General features: G+C 36.1%; 2 protein-coding genes and 2 pseudogenes across 5 annotated transcripts; 2 read left to right on the top strand and 2 right to left on the bottom strand.

Moving 5' to 3' along the window:
- Positions 1–480: 480 nt before the first annotated feature.
- Positions 481–1,662, bottom strand: LOC130502471 (30S ribosomal protein S10, chloroplastic-like; annotated as a pseudogene).
- Positions 1,663–2,769: 1,107 nt separating this feature from the next.
- Positions 2,770–8,117, top strand: LOC130502472 (ABC transporter C family member 3-like; annotated as a pseudogene).
- Positions 8,118–10,810: 2,693 nt separating this feature from the next.
- On the top strand, positions 10,811–14,737 carry LOC108862769 (putative DUF21 domain-containing protein At3g13070, chloroplastic). Its single transcript, XM_018637003.2, has 13 exons — positions 10,811–11,605; positions 11,929–12,026; positions 12,119–12,212; positions 12,323–12,400; positions 12,525–12,628; positions 12,795–12,876; positions 12,964–13,103; positions 13,194–13,336; positions 13,413–13,504; positions 13,585–13,650; positions 13,778–13,894; positions 14,004–14,183; positions 14,281–14,737. The coding sequence occupies exons 1-13, from the start codon at positions 11,072–11,074 to the stop codon at positions 14,536–14,538; spliced, it is 1,986 nt and encodes a 661-aa protein (XP_018492505.1). The 5' UTR covers positions 10,811–11,071; the 3' UTR covers positions 14,539–14,737.
- A 116-nt stretch (positions 14,738–14,853) lies between these two features.
- Positions 14,854–18,506, bottom strand: LOC108862771 (uncharacterized). 4 transcript variants are annotated; one of them, XM_056997270.1, is made up of 7 exons: positions 18,489–18,506; positions 18,312–18,353; positions 16,184–16,345; positions 15,846–16,106; positions 15,680–15,761; positions 15,410–15,606; positions 14,854–15,283 (listed from the first exon to the last, which is right to left on the bottom strand). In XM_056997270.1, exons 1-7 carry the CDS (start codon positions 18,489–18,491, stop codon positions 15,005–15,007), a joined length of 1,026 nt encoding a protein of 341 aa, XP_056853250.1. In that variant the 5' UTR covers positions 18,492–18,506; the 3' UTR covers positions 14,854–15,004. The 4 variants fall into 4 exon arrangements, with proteins under 4 accessions (XP_056853250.1, XP_056853249.1, XP_056853251.1 ...); XM_056997269.1 differs by lacking the exons at positions 18,312–18,353; positions 18,489–18,506 and adding exons at positions 16,721–16,764; positions 16,797–17,587 and having other exon boundaries at positions 16,184–16,328; XM_056997271.1 differs by lacking the exons at positions 18,312–18,353; positions 18,489–18,506 and adding an exon at positions 16,759–17,588 and having other exon boundaries at positions 16,184–16,328.
- Between the last annotated feature and the right edge of the window lie 2,343 nt (positions 18,507–20,849).

Raw genomic sequence — 20,849 nt, 5'->3', positions numbered from 1 at the left:
TTAGTATTTCATGGTAAACTTACTTAAGTTTGCGGAAAAACCTGCCACACTAATTATATTAGTGAAGTTGCTTTCATGATTCCAACTTATTTTTTTAGTAATCTCCTCAACTTGTAAGTATATTTTAACTTTCCTCGTTTCTGTTCATACTGATATTCAAATAAAGATCCGAATTAAATACAAAAGAAAAATATTGTAATTAATAAAAGACCAAAGATCACTAAACAGAAAATACTCATTACAGAGGCTCTCAAAAAGAGTATACAGGAGGGCTTACAAGTTCTAACCAACGTCGTTGATCTGAAACAGTCTGTTCATGCAATGCAAGTTCCCATCACCTGTGAGAAGAAGAAGAAAACTTTGGTTAAGAACAAGCATCAAGACATTGTGAGGTAAGTTATAATTTGATAAAATACTTAGCGTGGATAAGCATCAAAAAGAGCTTTCCTTTCTTACCATTGTAGTAGTTACCCCTGATCTTCAGAGCTTGACCTCGACATCAACACCGCAGGAAGATCAAGTTGCATCAAGGAATCAATGGTTCTGAGCAGTGGGGTAGAGAATATCAATCATCCGCTGGTGAGTCCTGATCTCAAAATGGAACCTTGCTCCTTGTGGACGTGAGGAGACTTGAACACAGTAGATACGCTTCTTGGTTGGCAATGGGACAGGACCCATCGTCTTAGCATTAGTATTCCTCGCAGCGTCAAGTATCTGCTTGCATGAGTCCTCAATAAGAGGCACCCAGTACGATCTAAGCTTGATCCTAATCTTCTGCTTTGCGCCATCTGCTTACAATAAAACATAACTCAACTTTAACCAAATAAAACAATGAATCTCCCACAAAAACCTCCAAAGAAAACATAACTCTGGTGTGACAAATATTTCAACTTCAGTAAAATTACACAGAGCATTCTTATCTAACATGATAGTGGTCTGAAAACTTCTACGTAATGTCATTTCTTAATATACAGAAGACAGCTCTGAGTAATGTAAGAACACAGTGAGCCAAGACTCCATAAAACCTCCAAAGCTCATCTAAAAAAAGAAATTTCATGTAGTGAGATCACTAATTGCAACGGAACATACCTTATCCGCGTCAACGCTGATCGAGGAAGAGTTCGAAACCTGAATCAACACCACAGATACAAAGACAAGTATGTAAGATAAAAAAAGTCCAACCAGAACAAAACACTAAACACCATAAAGGGAGCAGCTTTATTAGCAATACGGTAGAAAAAACCGACAGGGATGATGCTATATGTCTAAATGATTCAGACAAAAAAGACAAGCTGTTCGGTACATGTCTGCATTGTCTTTACACACAATCAAGAACCAGAGAGAGGAGAATATGTATGTATACCTCGGAGGAGGGTTCGTCGAGAGTTTCTGGAGATAGGTTTCGGGAGCTGCGAAGACCCTCTTCGTCGTAAATGATGATGAGATGGAGGGTTTGTTAGGACGGAGCCGCTCTGTGTAGGAAGCGAGGAGAGCAGAGAGACCTTCTGTCTGGTAGAAGAAGACGAGAGAGGATTGGGGAGAAGAGGGTAACACGACGAAGCTACAGAAGAAACCGCCATTGATTTTCCAAACAAAAGAATCGATTTTTCTTCTTCTTCCTCCTCCAACTCTGAGCAGCGCTCTCCAAGGATGATGAATGTATAGTTTCTCTTCCGCAGCTTCGCTTCGAGGATTATCCATAAGCTTGTTTTATATATGGACCTTAAAGCCCACTTAATAAAACAAACGGCCCACTATAATAAATATCAATGTAGGCCCATTAAAATCCAGTCTACCAACGACAATATTCGGTTTGAATGATTTTTTTTGTTTTGTTTTAAGTCATCGTCTTTTAATTGCATTGCGACACCATTATTGATAGGCTTTTATATTTGTAACTTCTTTCAACTTTTTGTTATGCCAAGTGTCAATTTGTTATTTTTTTGAAACCTCACTTTGTTGCGCACTAACACCCCTTATTTGGGTTCAGCTAAAGTTGATAAGTTCATCTTGTGTGTTGCTCTTCCTTTTCTTACTTCATGTATCAGCTTTCTCAAACTATGTTATCTAACAAATCACATCTTGTTTTTTAATTGAATGCCCTTTTTTAAAAAAAAAACCTCACTTTGTTCATATTCTTCTTCCCTTTTACAGATGACGAACTAGTCTATTTGTATATAATGATTACCATATGATACCGATGTTAATGTATGTTACTGTTCGTTCTATTTTATTATTAGTGTGTCAAGAATTCTGACTAGAAAAACATATTAGAAATGTGACATAAGGGGCAATCAAACTAGTACGTAACAGAGGAACATTGAAGCCTGAATCATAAAAACAGGAGGAAGCCACCAAGGACAACTTCATTTTGAGAAAAAAAACTAAGCAAACCTAAGCAGTGGGATTAATGTAATTTGTAAATGCTTGGAGACTTTTCTTTTTGATGTCAATGATGATGCAAGTGCTAAAGGAAAAGTCTGGACAAAGACTCTTTAGAAAAAATACTTTTGCGGCCATGGTTCAATCTCTTGGTTGGAATAAAAGGCTCATAAGCCATTACATGATTGGACTATGGACTTGTGTGGTATCTTCTTCAATCGCTGACTTAATGTCGTTATTATAAGGAAAAAAAATCATGTATTATGAAATGAGATAGTGAGACAGAAGACTATATTTCATTTACTGACAAAAAGTAAATAAAGACTTTTCAACTTACTTGCAGCTCAATCTTTTACATATCTCTTTGTAAAAGAACTCTGTGTACCAAATCATTTGAAAACAGAGAGAGAGAAACAGAGCAAAGCTATGGACTTTCTGGGTTCCACGAAAGATAACGGTATGTTAACAACGTTCTTGTCCTTCTCGGAATCTAGTTCTTATCTTATGGAACCAAGATTTGTCTCTGGTTTCTTGCACGCTGTTTGTTGCTGGTTCTGTTTTGCTCTTTGGTGCTTAACAATGGTTTTGGTTCTGTTGTTACTGAGAGTTTTAAAGATAAGAGAGGTTTCGGGTTTAAGTCGGTTCTGTTTTGTTGTTTAGCTCTGTCTCTCCTTAACCTCGTGTTCATGTCTTTGAGTGGTTTCTACTGGTACGGGAGTGGTTATGTCAGACATGGGCAGCTAGTTTCCCTCCGTCTTTCTATTACCAACGGTGTCTTGGGGGTTTTGTCACTTTGCTTGCATCGTTGCACTGATTATGAGCAGAGAAAGTCTCTCCGTTTTGCTTAGGATCTGGTTCGTTTTCTATCTCTTGGTTTCTGCTACTCTCTTGTGGTAGACAAGAGAGAAGAGACCGTACATGTTTCATCTTCTAGTGTACGACATAGTTGCTGTTGGTGGTGCTTTGCTTCTCTGCTATGTGGCTTTCAAGAAAGCCAGAGTAGGCAACAAACAACAACAGCAATGGAGGTTTGGAAGAGCCACTCTTGAATGGAGCTTCTACTGTCCATGGGTGAGGGGAGTGATGGCTACTCCTTACTCTAGAGCTGGCATTCTCAGTCTCTTGACTTTCTCTTGGATGGGTCCATTGATAGAGACTGGAAACAAAGAAACCCCTTGATCTTGAAGACGTTCCACAGCTTCATGATAGCGACAGTGTAGTTGGGTTAGCACCTAAGTTCAAGACTATGCTTGAGTCATCATCAGATGGTGGTGATGAAAGTGAGGTGAGATAAGTGGCGTGACACGTTCAAGCTCATGAAAGCGCGTTGTTCTTTTCAGCTCAGTGGGAGATACTAGTGACTGCACTCTTTGCTTTCATCTACACGGTGGCTTCATACGTTGGACCAGCACTCATTGACACATTCGTCCAGTACCTCAACGGACGTAGACAGTACAACAACGAAGGGTATGTGCTAGTCATCACTTTCTTTCTCGCTAAGCTTGTGGAGTGTCTCTCGCAGAGACATTGGTTCTTTAGGGCACAGAAGGCTGGTTTTCAGGATGAGATCTTCCTTGGTGGCGATGGTATACGAAAGAGTCTGACTCTTTCATGCCATTCAAAGGGAGACCGCACAGCGGTGAGATTATAAACGTCATGGCTGTGGATACTACGAGGATTTGTTATTTTAGTTGGCACTGCATGATCCATGGATGATTTTGTTACAAGTTGGTCTAGCTCTATGGATCTTGTATAGGAATCTTGGATTAGCTTCAATAGCAGCTTTGATTGCAACCATTCTAGTAATGCTAGTGAACTTTCCATTTGGGAGGATGCAAGAGAGGTTTCAGGAGAAGTTAATGGAAGCTAAAGATCGCAGGATGAAATCAACAACTGAGATCTTGGAGAAACATGAGGATTCTCAAACTTCAAGGATGGGAGATGAAGTTTCTGTCCAAGATATTCGATCTTAGGAAGTCTGAGGAAGGTTGGTTGAAGAAGTTGGTGTATAACTCAGCTGTTATAAGCTTTGTTGTTCTGGGGAGCTCCTACTTTTGGTCTCAGTCTCTACCTTTGGTGCTTGTATTACTTCTTGGCATCCCACTTGAGTCCGGCAAGAGATACTCTCAGCGCTTGCAACGTTCAGGATCTTGCAAGAGCCAATCTACAATCTTCCAGACACCATCTCCATGATTGTGCAGACCAAAGTCTCTTTTGATAGAATTGCATCTTATCTCTGCCTAGACAACTTACAGCCAGATGTTGTAGAGACGCTTCCCCAAGGAGGTTCAGACATAGCTGTGGAAGTGAGAAAACAGCACTTTTCATGGGATGTCTCAGCTGAAAGCCCAACTTTAAAAGACATCAACTTCAAGTCCTTCCTGGGATGAAAGTTGCAGTTTGTTGGTACTGTTGGCTCTGGGAAGTCAAGCTTGCTTTCATCTATACTTGGAGAAGTACCAAAGATATCTGGAAGTCTTAAGGTTTGTGGGACAAAGGCCTACGTTGCACAATCTCCTTGGATTCAGAGTGGTAAAATTGAGGACAACATCTTGTTTGGTAAGCCTATGGAAAGAGAGAGATATGAGAAGGTGCTTGAAGCATGTTCTTTGAGTAAGGATCTGGAGGTACTCTCATTTGGTGATCAGACTGTTATAGGAGAGCGTGGGATCAATCTGAGTGGTGGACAAAAGCAAAGAATACAGATTGCACGTGCTCTCTACCAAGATGCTGATATTTATCTGTTTGATGATCCTTTTAGTGCTGTGGATGCTCACACAGGGTCACATCTCTTTAAGGTACTTCTTAGCCGTTAGTGTGTGATCTTTTTTTTTTTAATTGCATCATATTGAGTTTCATTATTATTGTTCTTACAGGAAGTTTTGCTGGGGCTTTTGTCTTCAAAATCAGTTATATATGTAACTCATCAAGTTGAGTTCTTACCTGCTGCTGATCTTATACTGGTATGTTAATACATAATAGTACTCTCTCTGTTTCATAAACAGTACAAATAGTGTCATTTTACTTAATTTAAGCTTAATTTTGATTGTAAATGCCCTGATCTTATCAATTATTTATTTCAAACATTATTGGTTAAACAGAAGGAATAATTAAGGATATATAAATACATTTTAATCATTTGCTTAATTTATGTAAAAAAATGTCAAAATGACATGGAGATGTCAAAATGACATGGAGAGGAAGTATTAGTTTCTTTTATCTTTTTAATATTGTGTCACTGAGGATAAGTGAAATCATCTGGAATCATTTGCTTGTAACTCAGGTCATGAAAGATGGAAGGATCAGCCAAGCTGGTAAATACAATGATATCCTCAGCTCAGGAACAGATTTCATGGAGCTTATAGGTGCACATCAGGAGGCTCTTGCAGTAGTTGGTTCTGTTGATCCCAATTCTGTTTCTGAGATAGCAGCTTTAGGTGGTCAAGAAGGTGCTACTGGTTTTGATGTGAAACAAGAAAGTCAAGATGTGAAGAACGATAAGCCAGACACTGAGGAGACCAAAAGACAACTTGTGCAAGAGGAAGAGAGGGAGAAAGGTAGCGTTGCTTTGGACGTATACTGGAAATACATCACACTAGCCTATGGAGGAGCTCTTGTGCCTTTCATAGTGTTGGCACAAGTTCTGTTTCAGCTTCTACAGATTGGAAGCAACTACTGGATGGCTTGGGCTACTCCTGTTTCTAAAGATGTGGAAGCTCCTGTGAACATCTCAACATTAATGATTGTTTATGTTGCTTTAGCCGTTGGAAGTTCCTTATGCATTCTCGTTAGAGCTACACTTCTTGTCACCGCTGGTTACAAGACTGCTACTGAACTGTTTCATAAGATGCACCACTGTATTTCCGCTCGCCAATGTCTTTCTTTGATTCCACACCGAGTGGAAGAATCATGAATAGAGTATGTCTCTGGACACTGTATTTATATCAGAGTTTCTATATATATATATATCTATTTTGTTGATCAATGTTTGTTCTTTTTATGCTACAGGCTTCTACTGACCAGTCTTCAGTGCAAGAGAACTTTCACGTTTAGTTGGAGTATGCAAAGCCCCACTGATTCAGCACTTTTCTGAAACGATCTCAGGGTCAACAACCATCAGGAGCTTCAATCAAGAATCAAGATTCCGTGGTGACAACATGAGGCTTAGTGATGGTTACTCTAGGCCTAAATTCTATTCAGCTGGAGCAATGGAATGGCTCTGCTTCCGCCTTGATATGCTATCTTCGCTCACATTTGCCTTTTCGCTTGTTTTCTTGATCTCTATACCTACTGGAGTGATTGATCCAAGCCTGGCGGGATTAGCGGTGACTTATGGACTTAGTTTGAATACCCTGCAAGCTTGGCTTATATGGACTCTCTGTAATCTTGAGAACAAAATCATATCTGTAGAGAGGATGCTTCAGTATGCAAGTGTACCTAGTGAACCACCTCTTGTGATAGAATCAAACCGGCCTGAGCAATCATGGCCTTCACGTGGAGAAGTAGACATCCACGATCTCCAGGTACCAAGATTTCATGTTTTTTTTTTAATTATGTTATTACAAACTATGAGAATATTACATAAAATTTTATATTATAGATCTCCACTTGTTCTTAACCATTTGTGACATATTGTTTAGGTTCGATATGCTCCACATATGCCACTTGTGTTGCGAGGAATAACATGCACACTCAAAGGAGGTTTAAGAACAGGGATCGTTGGAAGAACAGGTAGCGGGAAATCGACTTTGATACAAACACTTTTCCGCATTGTGGAGCCTTCATGTGGAGAAATAAAGATAGATGGAGTGAATATATTGAATATTGGGTTGCATGACTTGCGTTTGAGACTTAGTATTATACCACAAGATCCAACCATGTTTGAAGGAACTGTGAGAAGTAACTTAGACCCTCTTGAAGAATACACTGATGATCAAATCTGGGAGGTGTGTTGGTTTAGTTTCTTTCCACCTTTCTTTGACTAGTAAGACACTGTTCATTCTTGAGTATTGATTCATTTGTGTTCTTAGGCTCTTGACAAGTGCCAACTAGGTGACGAGGTGAGGAAAAAGGAACAAAAGCTGGACTCATCTGTGAGTGAGAATGGAGAGAACTGGAGCATGGGTCAGAGACAGCTTGTGTGTCTTGGGAGAGTTCTTCTCAAGAGAAGCAAGATCTTGGTTCTTGATGAAGCTACTGCTTCTGTTGACACTGCAACTGACAATCTCATCCAGAAAACGTTGAGAGAACACTTCTCAGATTGTACAGTGATAACCATTGCACACAGGATATCTTCGGTTATTGACAGTGACATGGTTCTGCTTCTTAGCGATGGTTTGTCTGAAACTATTTCAAATCATTTGATAGAACTTGTGCTTTTGAACAGATGAATCATTGAGGCAGTGTGTTGTCTTTTTGTTAATATGTGCAGGGATCATTGAGGAGTATGATTCTCCGGTGAAGTTGTTGGAGAACAAGTCTTCATCTTTTGCTAAACTAGTAGCTGAGTACACCACAAGATCAAGTTCAAGTTTTGATTAAACCTCTATTTTCCTAGTGATGACGTTGACAAAAAAGTTAGGAAGCATGAGTTTCAGTCTGAATTTGATTCACAAGATATCATACTTGAAACCTTTTGTTCTTACGTGTAAACTCTGTAATGTCTGAAACCAAAAAAAAAACAGCGGTTCTGCATTGCTACTTTATGTCAAATTAAATAAGAAATGCTTAAAATTCTTGTTAAGTCTCCCGATTCACTTGAATATAAAAAAGTTTCCGTTCTATCTCATATTAGACCAAACTAAACCGGAGTTGGACAAATCCGAAAACGAATAATATAAATGGGCTGAACGTGAAGAAACAGAAAAATGGGTTTAGAGTTCTTGTCAGAAGACTAGTGTAAGTTGGCATAATCAAATGCAAAATATTAAGCTCAATTAACGGAATCACGTGGTGCGCACAAGTCTACAATATCGATATGGTCGTGAGGTGTTTTTGGTTTCGGGGCATCGTTTCTAGACGTGAATGTTGCAGTCTATTATTCAATCAACTCCTTGGTCTTATTCTAACATAATCTTTTTTCACGTCCGAGTTTTACTAATCTAAAAACATTCACGTCTTTGCTTGATTTCTGATAGCTCACTGGGCCAGCCTGGATACAGGACTTGGTAAACGATTTGTAAGATATATGGACCAATTTGTTGATTAATTAAGTTTTGCTTCGTTTGCATTATTCGGTCAACTAAGATGGGAGAAGCAACAATACATTAATATAAGGTTAAATGAAATAAGTTTTATTTGTTAAAAAAATGTTATTCAAAACTACTGAGGATTGCATGTTTGAATACTCAGTGGGTTTTTAATCACTGATCACTTGGCAGAGAGAGTTCTAATTTTTTGTCTGTAAGCTGAGAAATCCCTACTTGAACATTGTTTGTGCATTTATTCTTTGTATTCGTTTAATTACATTATCTAGTTCCAAATGTTAATATATTTATTTACATTTTTTCTTAACATACACATAGTGGTAGGCACGTCGTGGTTGGCATTAACAGTCAATGGTAACACGATTCATGTTCTACATTGTAATTCTCTTCCATTGCCTCCTCAAAAAGTAATAAAAACTTAAATCACTGAACATTACTTACACGTTTCTTCACTAATTACAATTTATACCATCGTTTTTTCAATGACTTCATCTAACAATCGAAGAAGCAAAGGAATCAACACATCATCAACAATAAGAAACATAACCGAGATAATAATGCTTACCTTTCATCTTTTCCTCAGCATTCGAAGCTTATGATTCTTCCTCCTCCTCCACATTAGACATCTCCACAACATCTTCTTCCAAAAATAGCTGCAAATGTCATTTATGTCGAAGAACAATGAAGTTTCAGTGCGTTGGACACTTCCACGCTTCTGAACAAAGCCGACATATTCGCTCTTCTTCTTTTTCTCAGTTACTTTCCTCATGCCTCGAACAGAAACGACGAAGCGAAATCATGAGACGCAATGAAGTCAAAATCAGTTACGAAACAGAAGAACTGAACAGAAACGCGGAGGATACACGGCGAGCAACAAAAGATCATCATCATCATAGATGAACAAAAATCAATCCGAATCGAACTATCATCATCATAAAACAAATTGAAGCAAAGGAATCAACACATCATCAACATTAAGAAACAGAACCGAGATAGAGATGCTTAACTTTCATCTTTTCCTCAGCAGTATAAGCTTTTATATCTTCATCAACATCCACATTGGATGAATCAACGACTTCATCTAACAATCAAGGAAGCAAAGGAATCAACACATCATCAACAATAAAAAACAAAACCGAGATAGAGATGCTTACCTTTCATCTTTTCCTCAGCAGTTGAAGCTTTTATATCTTCCTCCTCCTCCACCTTGGATGAATCAACGACTTCATCTAACAATATGTTGATATATTATTGTATATTTTTCATTACAATATCTCAGCAGTTGAAGCTTTTTTTTCATTATTTATATTTTTCATTACATATATTTTGCTTATCTATACTATTTAAACATAAACACTAAAAAAAATTTACTTACAAAAAGTAATAGTTAGATCAATATATTTATTGTTAGATTGAAATAAAAACAATATATATTTTAATTAAAATAATATGATTAATATAAGTTCATTTTATTTTAATATATATATTTTTAGATTTTGGATAATTATTATTAATATTAATTTTAATAATTTATCTAATCAAAAATATTAAAATTCGTTTTTTATTTTGTGGTTAATTTATATTTTATTCATGAGGGGTATAAATGATATTGACCACTCTAAATTTTTTATTTTACAATATATTTCTAGATTTTGGATAATTCTTATCATTATTAATTTTATTTACTTATGTAATCAAAAATAAATTCTTTTTATTTAGTAGGTAGTTTATATATATATATATCCTTTAAGAATATAAATAATATTAATTACTTTAATTTTTTATTTTAAAATATATTTTTAAATTTTGGATAATTCTTATCATTATTAATTTTAGTCAGTTACTTAATCATAAAATTAAAATTTGTTTATGGACAATTTATATATTTATTCATTAAGAGTATAAACGATACTAACCAGTCTAACCGGGAGAACTCCGTTGCAAAAAATCACTTCGCAAATAATAGTATAGATAGATGTTTCATTCTTCCGATTGAACTTTGTGACTAACGTACCGGGTCCGAACCATCTTCTTTGTTGAAGATCCATCCGGATTGGTTTACTAACGGCCATTTTTTTTGATCAACCGTTTACTAACGGCCTATGAACAAACATGACCGGTTAAAACAATGCCTTTTTGCGTGGTTGGTTTCGAACGACAGGGGTACTAGTGTCATTTAACAAGCTATGCCACTTGCTCCTGACTTGGGTCTGAAAAAAAACCTCACCATTTTTTGGCTGCCGTGAGGGGAGAGGGTTATTCTTCTAAGCTATGAGCCCTACCGCACAGTTTCAAACTCACCATCTCGTTCTCACCAAACAGATAACTGTACCAACTCTTCACGCTTCTTAGCATTTAGAGAGGAGCCGTCTTATCTCTCTTCCTACTTTGGCTCTTCCCACACGTTTCGTAACTTTGGTTTCTTGGTGTGCTCTGTCTTTAAATTCCTTCTCTCTCTAGGGTTCTCTGGTAATCAGATTCTTATGGCACTTGAATTATCGGTTCTGGGTCGGTCCGTCATTGGCGCAAAAGCCTCAATTTTGAAGAAATGTGATCAAAGATGGAAGCTTTCAGGAAGACTTCACTGTCCTCCTGTCGTGTTGAATCCTCCTTCTAAAAACTGCAACTTGAGTTTCAGAAGTAGTAGTAGTAGTAGTAGTAGCTTTATGCTGTTTAGCTCGAGTCAATATCACGAGAGTAGTCAACAAAGTTGTGATTCCGGTGAGAAAGAGGTGGAGTCTATCAAGGTCTTGTTGAAACGTGGGATTGTTGTAGGAGCAGTGGTGTGTGGTGTTTTCTTATACGGATGCAGGAAGGTGTTGGCGTCGGCTGGTGTGGTGGAAGCAGGGTATGAGGTGTTTGGTCAGAGCCTAGTCTTGTTCAAGAATGCTTTGCCGAAGATTTACCAGGTCCTTAGGGTTCTTAGAGAGCAAGGTTTAATATTGGCTGCTTTGCTCAGCCTCTCAGCGTTCTTCTCTATGGCAGAGACTTCCATTACCACGTTGTGGCCGTGGAAGGTAAAAATCATATTCTCCCACTAGTACTGATTGTGAGCTTCTTTCGTGTAATGACAATGCTGAAAACATGTAGCACGCCGTTGAGTTAGTTGTTTTGAATCTTTATATTCTCTATTTATTGGCAAGAACATGTGGTTTAAGTTAGGAAACGTGAAACTTCCATGGATTTTGAATTTGAGATTTATTTGAAGGAAGATACAATTGTGAAATCTTGCCCCTGAATGTTTTCTGAGAGTGCATTGTGTCACCTCCTGTCTCCTGCCTGGTCTCTAATGTTTTTATTGGTATTGAGTTATTGGTGTTTGATTCGTGGTTCATTTCAGGTGCGTGAGTTAGCTGAGAAAGAACCTGAGAATGGTGTGTTCAGAATGCTCCGTAGTGATGTTACCAGATTCTTGACGACTATACTTATCGGAACAACGTACTGTTTCTTTCCTAGTCCTAGATGCAATTTTTCTCTAGAGGATTGCTTGAAAATTCGTCTCTTATCTTAGGTTTTGTGGTTGATCTCAGTGTTGTGAACATCGCGGCAACTGCTCTGGTTACAGAAGCAGCAACAGCTATATTTGGAGAAGCTGGTGTTAGTGCTGCCACTGGATTGATGACAGTACGTATAACTTTTTCAATACTTTGTCATATCTTTTAAATTTTAAATCCTCTATTTGGTTTAGTGGATATACTTTGATCAGCATCATCACTTCCTAAATGGCTATATAGGTGGCGATATTACTATTGACCGAGATTACTCCAAAAAGTGTCGCTGTTCACAATGCTCAAGAAGTTGCAAGGCTTGTGGTAGGTTTCAATCAATTGGCATTGGTTCACTTTACGTGCATACCTATTGGATTTGCTCATTTTGACCCTCTGATAGGAAGTAGTAGATTACAACGTGACTTATGTTGTCTGACTGTGCATCTAGGTCAGGCCAGTGGCGTGGCTTTCCTTAATATTATATCCTGTCGGCAGAATTGTCACATATCTCTCAATGGGAATACTGAAAATTCTTGGTTTAAAAGGACGGAGGTATATATCATCCTAGACATGTTTTAGTGTCTTCTTTAGTTTTTTTTTTACATGCTAAATAGAAAAGTATAATTGATTTGGTTTGCTGCATTGTCATGCCTTTCTCTTCTTTTAAAGTTGGCAGATCCTAGTTATATAATCTCTTGTTTCTGTTTGTGTGTGTCAGCGAACCTTATGTTACTGAAGATGAGTTGAAACTAATGTTACGTGGTGCAGAACTAAGTGGCGCCATTGAAGAAGAGGAACAGGTATGAGCTCTCTTGTAATCTCTTTAGTTTTTCATTTCAAAGTTCTATACCATACCCAATACATTATTATAATGATTGCTTCTGCAGGATATGATTGAAAATGTGTTGGAGATTAAAGACACCCATGTTCGAGAGGTGATGACTCCTCTTGTTGATGTAGTTGCAATTGACGCCAGCGGCAGTCTAGTTGATTTCCATAGCATGTGGGTGACACATCAGTACTCGAGGTAACACAAAATTTCCAAAAGCCTTCTGTCTGAATCCCTTTCCCTTCCTTGGAGAGATTATTGATCAAAGCTCAAATGTTTTCTTCTCAGGGTACCCGTTTTTGAGCAGCGTATAGATAATATAGTGGGAATTGCATATGCTATGGATCTTCTAGATTATGTTCAGAAGGGTGATCTGTTAGAAAGTACTTCTGTGGGTGACATGGCACATAAACCTGCCTACTTCGTTCCAGGTAATTATCTCTAGGCGTTTGATTACTTCACTGGGAAGAAGTTCTTATGATATATGATATATGATATATTATGCAGATTCTATGTCAGTTTGGAATCTTCTTAGAGAATTTCGCATAAGAAAGGTTCACATGGCAGTTGTCCTTAACGAATATGGTGGAACCATTGGAGTATGTGCTACTCTCCTTTCTATGCTTCTCTACTCTCTCTTCCACAGTTTGCTAATCTCTCTCTCTTTTTGTTTCTGCAGATTGTAACTCTTGAAGATGTGGTCGAAGAGATTGTTGGTGAAATATTTGATGAAAACGATTCAAAAGTAAGTGGTCCTTGTTTCAACTCTTTTGACCTGCTGATATGATCAAACCTATCTTATTAGTTTTCCCATTAGTAAGGTTCTATTTCCATTACTTTAATTTCCGGGTTTTATGATTTTGGCTCAATAGGAGGAGATTCAGAAGAAAACAGGGTATATTGTGATGAGAGACGAGGGGATATATGATGTTGATGCTAATACATCGATTGACCAGCTGTCAGAAGACCTGAACATGAAGATGCCAGAGGTAATGTAACTTTTAGCAGCGGCTTTGATACCCTCTTTAGTGCGCATTCCTCAAAGCTTCTTGAAAACTATTATAGACCCTTCATTTTTGTTTATTTTGTGGGAAGCAGGGCATACAGTATGAGACAGTCTCAGGCTTTGTGTGTGAGGCCTTTGGGTATATCCCAAAAACTGGAGAAAGTGTGAAGGTTGTTCTTGAGAAGGAAAACAGGGAAGAGGAGGGTGAAGAAGAGGAAGGTAAACAGGAGAGACAAGAGCAGAAAGAAAAGCACCAAATCTATAGAGTTGAGGTATGAAGTGGTCTCGTAATCACAAATTTTTCCGGTGATTGTACAAAAGCATCTTTGTTGATTTGAACTGATAATTAAAGTCTTTTATGATGTACAGATACTAGCAGGGAACGCAAGAAAAGTGAGTGCTGTCCGGTTTGAAAGAGTCAACGACATGGATCAAGTGTCAGAGGCAAAAGATGTAAGAAGCATGGTTCCTAAGTTCGTAAGGAAATGGAGCAGCGAAGAGGATGATGGTAACTCCACTTACCAAGAGAAAACATGGAGCAGCGAAGACGATGATGGTAACTCCACTTACCAAGACAACAAACCAGAGAACGCTGTCTCAGATGAACATGTAATGGCTGATAAATAGCAAGAAACAACAATGACATTGAGACAACAGTTCCTTTTTTTCTTCTCTATGCTGCATTTTTCAATTCTTCTTTGAAAAGGAGAGACGAACAACAGACATTAGAGACTTCAAAGCTGTTTAGGAGACAGAAGACCACAACTGTGTCCAAGTTCGGTCTAACTGTAAACACACAATATAATAAGAAAGTTGTTTCAATTTATATTCAAGCACACATGTGAAACAGAAACGGATGGTCATATCTTTAGAGCTTGACTGTGTTTTAAAATCCTTCACGCACATGTAGTGTCTTCCAGGAGAGGTGTACAAAACTTTGAAGATACAGAGCTCATATGGTCAGAGCCATCGCATAATATATCTTTTTTATGTGACAGTATTCACACGTCAAATCACTTCTACAAACAACTCTCCTATCACACAAGCTTAGGAGGAGTCGCATATGTTTCATCAAACAAAATCTATACACGAGTTAAATACCAACGTTCTGGGAAGTCTGACTCTGCTGAGCTCCACGCTTTCTCAGCTTTGTCAAGAAGTAAGCCAATGCAACCTTTGCACCTAAGGCGGAGTGACCACGAGACAGGCAAACTGCACTACCAACCGCACCTCCCACGAGTAACAGACCCTTTGCTAACTGTTTCTTCGAAGGCTTTGTCAACAGTTTCTTCCTTTTGGCTCCTTCACCTGTAATGATAGTTCCCGAGGAGTTTGTGATGTCATCTGTCTGATTCTCTAACTCTGATGGAATCTGTGGGATAACACAAGGTCAAAAGAATCAGTTTCACAACACTAATTTTGAGACAAGGCACAAACTCTTAACACCCGACTGTAAAAGTGAGCTCAGGTTAGATTAAAATTCATTAGCATCTCTCACCTTTTGCATTAAGCTAACAGCAGATATAGTGGGCCCTTGGGGTCTATGACTGGCTGCAATGTACTTACGAAGCGCACTGTCCATCTTACAAACGTAACTCCATATGCCTCTTGAGAAAGCAAGCTTCGCCATCTCAACATTTAATCCAGCATCTTCCTGGTGAAACATGTGGATCTCACAAGCATCCCTACCAGGAACTGCACAAGCTTTTAAGTTCAGCTTTTGGTAATATGGTTTAGATGCAAACATCATCATCAAGAGAACAATTACCTTTCTTGATTCGCCAACCAGATCTGAAATAACTTACACGTACATACTTCCTCTGCTGCGGCACCATATTGTGATCACATTCCTGATAATTACCAAAGAGAAACAGATATAATAAGTTAAAGAGGAGAGGTCAATAACAGATAGTATATAATATAGACTGTGTTACCTTGATGAAACAATAAAACTTATCTTTCCCCTCCCACAACCTCCAAGCTAACACATACTCCCTTGGTGTCAACAAAGGAAACTTCTTTATGGTGCGACCAATCTCTATTCCGCTGTTACTATCAACCTGCAACTGCTCATGCTCGACCACAGTCTTATCCCACTGTTTCCTGTACTCATTGTCCATGTAAAAGTCCCTCAGAACCTCTGGCGAGCAGTCCTCAAACACCGTGGTGCTTAAGTACTTCATAGGACCACCATCCTACAAGAACCATAGAGCATAAAACTTAGTTATCTCACTTGTCAGACATTTTAAGGATTGAAAGCTTTGGCTATTACTTGTGGTTTGCAGCATTTGGCAGTGTAAGACACGCGAGGGTTGCTTTTCTGAATAACATCCTCCCAAATCTCGGTATCATCACTTCTCTCCCCCAGTTTTTCAATAAGGTCTTTTAGGTCTTCATCAGAAACAAGTGTGGAGATTCTGCAAAAGCGTATAGTCTATATAGATGATGAATCTCCAAAATCATCAAAGAGTACACAAGACTAAACTCATCAAGTAGACAACTTTAAATGAGATCAAGTAAGCACAAAGGAGGCTAAAGTTTATTAAAAGAGAATTAAATACTGAAGGTTGAGGACAGAAACCACAACAACATGTAATATTAGTTTCACTCGAACATATGAAACCTCCGACATGATAGTTTCCAATTGAGCTAACTACTTCCGATCAAAGTTTACAGATTTGAAAGCTAAAAACAATTACAGAATCATCCATTGATCTACACAACAAAAAAAAGAAGATCTAAAGTTTATAGCTTTGAAAATTTTTAACATGGAACAAGAGATGACAAGTAAAATTGCAAACCCTCTTACCTTGATTGGGAGCTCATCAGAGATTGAGAAGCTGATACAGCAGAGAAGAAGAAGAAGAAGAAGAAGAAGAAGAAGAAGAAGAAGAAGAAGAAGAAGAAGAAGAAGGAACATGACTAAAGAATCGAACTTTCCGGAGAATCTGGCAGAGAAGAATGAAGATAAGTGCGAAGATGGTGGCAGAGCAATAACGAAAGACTCCATCATCGCCGTAAGCTCGCCGGAAAAAGACCTCGGAAGAGGAGAAGCATAGAGCCAACTTCGATAGGACGTTGCCACTATTCATCGTTATCCCGAATCTCTCACGGTGTTTGTATATTCGCGCGTGGGACTCGACTCGTCTGGTTTAGGTTGCAGAGTGGCAAAGGCAGCCGCGAATCATTACAAATGGTTCGGGTTTTTCTAGCCTGTTCGGACTTGAGATTTTTCTTTCTTTCTGGTCCTTTTATGTTATTTTTTTTGTTACAGTTTACTTCCTTTTTGTTATTATTATTTACTAGAGATTATGTATTAAACCAAAGTTGGTTTAGTAACCAAAATATGTACAAATCAAGTTGGTTTGAGAAGGGAATCAGTGAGGCGTCGCTAAAAAGCGACTTATGAATAATACTAAAACGCTCAATAGCGAACGCTATGTGTACCTCGCCTGGCTTTCAGGTGTCAGTGCGATGGGCACACCGCTACACCTCGCCAAGCGTCATGGCGATGAAGGCATTCGCTTTTTAAAACCAAGAATATTGTTCCATAAAAAATCATAAGCTAATATTTTTTTTTGTCATAAACTAATAATTGTTATATAAGTTCGAACAAAAAAATGTATTGTTTATTGTGTATATTCATGATAAAATTCATCTCAGTTTTTTTAACACTTCAAGATATTTTTGATAATATTACTATTGTTTAGTAAAATTATATCTATTTTTTAATTCTGTAGAACATAAATAATATTATAAATCATGTAAATTGGCTTTGTAAAGTTTATGTAATATATATATATAGTAAAATATAAAAAGGAAAGTTTTTATTATAACTCCATGAACCAAGAATATTGCTCCATAAAAAAATCATAACTAATCATTTTTATATAGTTTATATAAGTTCAAACAAAAAAATTAAATTGTTTTATTGTGTAAAAAATATAGATATAATTTTACCAAATAATAGTAATACTACCAAAAATATCTGGAGTGTTTAAAAAAAATTCCAGATGAATTTTATCATGAAATGTTCTGTAGAACACAACTATATAATAAAATCATGTAAATTGGTTTTGTAAAATTAGTAATGTATATATAGTAAAATCTGAAAATGAAAGTTTTTATTATAACTCCATAAAATAATAGATTTTGATCGTCTCAATATTATTAATTTATAGAGTTTTACCATATATACTAATCAAATATTTTAAACCAAATATTATTTTAATATCAGAAATTAAAAAAAAAATTATATATATATATATATATATATATTTTATAACTAAAAATTATAGAAAAATCCCGCTGCGTAGCGCGGGTAATTACCTAGTTGTTCTCAATTAATCAAACACAATAATGTAAAAACAAAAAAAAGATCAAAAGTTTCAGAAACTTACCTTCATAAATGAAGCTCCAACGTTCGAGAATGTTAATGGCAACTGCGATGATCGTCAATAATAGATGTTCGAGAGATAAAATTTGGTTAAATAAGAAAATCGAATCAGGATAAAAAAAATGAAAAGGAGGAATAGCAAAACTGGTTATCATATAAAAACAGAGGAAGAGATGCGAACCATGGGTCACGACTCCATTAACAGACGCAATGCTTTGCTACCGACACAAAGCTTTGGTAGCGTCGTCTTTGTCTATACAAAAGGTAAGTTTAATCTCGACCCTTGGATTAAAAGCTTTGGTAATCTCAACCATTGGATTAAATTCTATTTTAAAAAAAGATGACATCACCTAGAAGAAGTAGAATCTTGGATTAAATACCAAATCAATCTGAACCATTAGATCTTCATTTTATTTTCCTATAAAAAAATGCTGATGTCAAAAAAACAAAAACTGGTTTGCTATATATATAGATTTATTTGCCCTCTTTATCAGATTATTTTCTAAATAGTCCATCACCTTTAGTGATAGATTCTACAAAGGTTAGGATTATCTGTTAGTTCTATTTAAACTCTATCAGTTCTATTTGCGTCATTTTAAACTTTTAACGTTAAGACATCAATAAAACCTTATTCAAATTACTACATTAAAAATAACGTAAAATGAGAAGTAATTGACAATTATAAGAAAATTATGTAGACAAAAAAATCTATAATTTAAAAGGAAAAATCTTTAGAATCAGTCACAAGTTAATATTTTAAAATTTTTTATCTATTTCTCAGACATGGATAATATCAAAAACAAGTGATCCATTAGCCACACTTATGTTTTAGTGATTCACTAGATATTGCCCGTGCACCACACGGAATATATTTAGTGATTTATATATATCATACTCCTTCTGTTTTGATATGTAAGTAGTTTTAGAAAAAATGTTTATTTCACAACGTAAAATGTTTACATAATCCAAAGCACATTTTACATTTAGTACATATTGTGTGACCAATCAAATAATTCATACATATTTATTATTGGCTGAATTTATGTATTAAATGCTATTTTTAAAAGTAAAAGTTTTTTTTAATATTCACACTTTTAACTAAAACTATTTACAAATAAAAACAGAGGGAGTATATTTTGTTTATTGTATCGTATTATATATTCTTTATTAGATGTGTATTGCAGCAGTTATGTAACTATAAAAGATTGGATGTACATATATATTAATAACTATGCTGGATAAAATTATATTGACATTTTTCATATTTAATTGTATGATTGAAATGTATTATTAGTATATTATAAGTTTGGATCAAACTAAAATAAGTTACAAATATTCTAAAAGCCCAATTGGACAGGATATAATTTGACCGGTCTATTTTTAACAAAATCATAGCAATAAAATTAATTTTATTTTCAAAACATGAAGCTGATATCGCTAGAATATTTCTTGTTTAAAAAATGATGATAATATTCCAAAAAATAAAATTTAGAAAGTTTAAAACACAAGTGAATCACCTAATATATATGCAAAATACTTTATTCATAAGTTATAGTAGTAATAATTAATTTGTTTATATATGGTATACATATTATAACGCCAAAAACGTGGAAGCTAACTTTTAAAAACATATTACATAGTTTAGGTTTTTTCAATAGTTTTTTGAATATATATGTATTTTTAATTTGATTTAATTACATTTGACTAAATTTTATTTAAGGAAAATACATTAATTTAATTAGAAAAGACAAGTATTAAAATATGACATTCAATTTAATTACATTTAAATCAAATTTATTTAAGGAAAAAACATTAATCTAACTGAAAAAGACAAGCATTAAAATAGAAAACTCAATTTAATTCTCAGTGACATGAGAGTGTAATTAATTTTGAAAACTAATGGTATTTCTATATGTGTATTTCTGTTTTAATAAAATAGATAACGTCTTACAGATCTGAATCTGTGTTTGCTTGTTCAAAGGGTCAAGAATCATATGCTTATCAACCACACAATCTAGTGTCTCTTTTGACAGTCACAATCTATCTTTCTTTTCTTTTTATTCATCAAAGAAAATATGCAAATAATATGGATAAGGCAATCATTGACTTTCTTGTCTTCCTCCACAATCACACTCCCAAAACTTAAGGCCTATGTGGAGAAGGAGAAACCGACAAAGAAACAAAACTTGGAGATGCAGAAAGCTGAGAAAGCTTTTGATTGATGGGTGTAGTAATCTGCATTTTTTATTAATCACACTGCATGTAAAGACATATGAAGTAACATTATATAGTGTTTTTCATAACATCATCATCTTCTTCTTCTATCAAACCCTGAAGAGAGGGAGGCTAATGAATCAAATTGGCTAAACAGAGGCTTATCTAAAGGCCAAGAATAATAATCTGATTCAAACAAAAAAAAAGCAGAGCAAAGAAAAAAGCAGAATCTTTATAAGTAGGTAAGGACAAAGGATCTTTCTATATATGTAAAGTTACGTAGCAAGAAGCCAATACGTAGGTAAGAAGAAGACTTGTTACAGTAATT

Source organism: Raphanus sativus, unplaced genomic scaffold (assembly GCF_000801105.2).
Source record: "Raphanus sativus cultivar WK10039 unplaced genomic scaffold, ASM80110v3 Scaffold0577, whole genome shotgun sequence".
Taxonomy (NCBI): domain Eukaryota; kingdom Viridiplantae; phylum Streptophyta; class Magnoliopsida; order Brassicales; family Brassicaceae; genus Raphanus; species Raphanus sativus.
Note: the sequence above shows the minus strand (reverse complement) of the source record. Positions and strands in the feature narration are given on the sequence as shown.

Coding starts and splice junctions, on each gene's coding strand:
- LOC108862769 (XM_018637003.2), top strand. CDS start 11,072: ATGGCACTTGAATTATCGGTTCTGGGTCGGTCCGTCATTGGCGCAAAA. Junction 12,401..12,524: donor AAGAAGTTGCAAGGCTTGTG/GTAGGTTTCAAT, acceptor CTGTGCATCTAG/GTCAGGCCAGTGGCGTGGCT. Junction 14,184..14,280: donor ACCAAATCTATAGAGTTGAG/GTATGAAGTGGT, acceptor TATGATGTACAG/ATACTAGCAGGGAACGCAAG.
- LOC108862771 (XM_056997269.1), bottom strand. CDS start 17,003: ATGAATAGTGGCAACGTCCTATCGAAGTTGGCTCTATGCTTCTCCTCT. Junction 16,765..16,796: donor CTTCTTCTTCTTCTTCTTCT/TCTTCTTCTTCT, acceptor TTCTTCTTCTTC/TCTGCTGTATCAGCTTCTCA. Junction 16,107..16,183: donor CCAAATGCTGCAAACCACAA/GTAATAGCCAAA, acceptor TGGTTCTTGTAG/GATGGTGGTCCTATGAAGTA.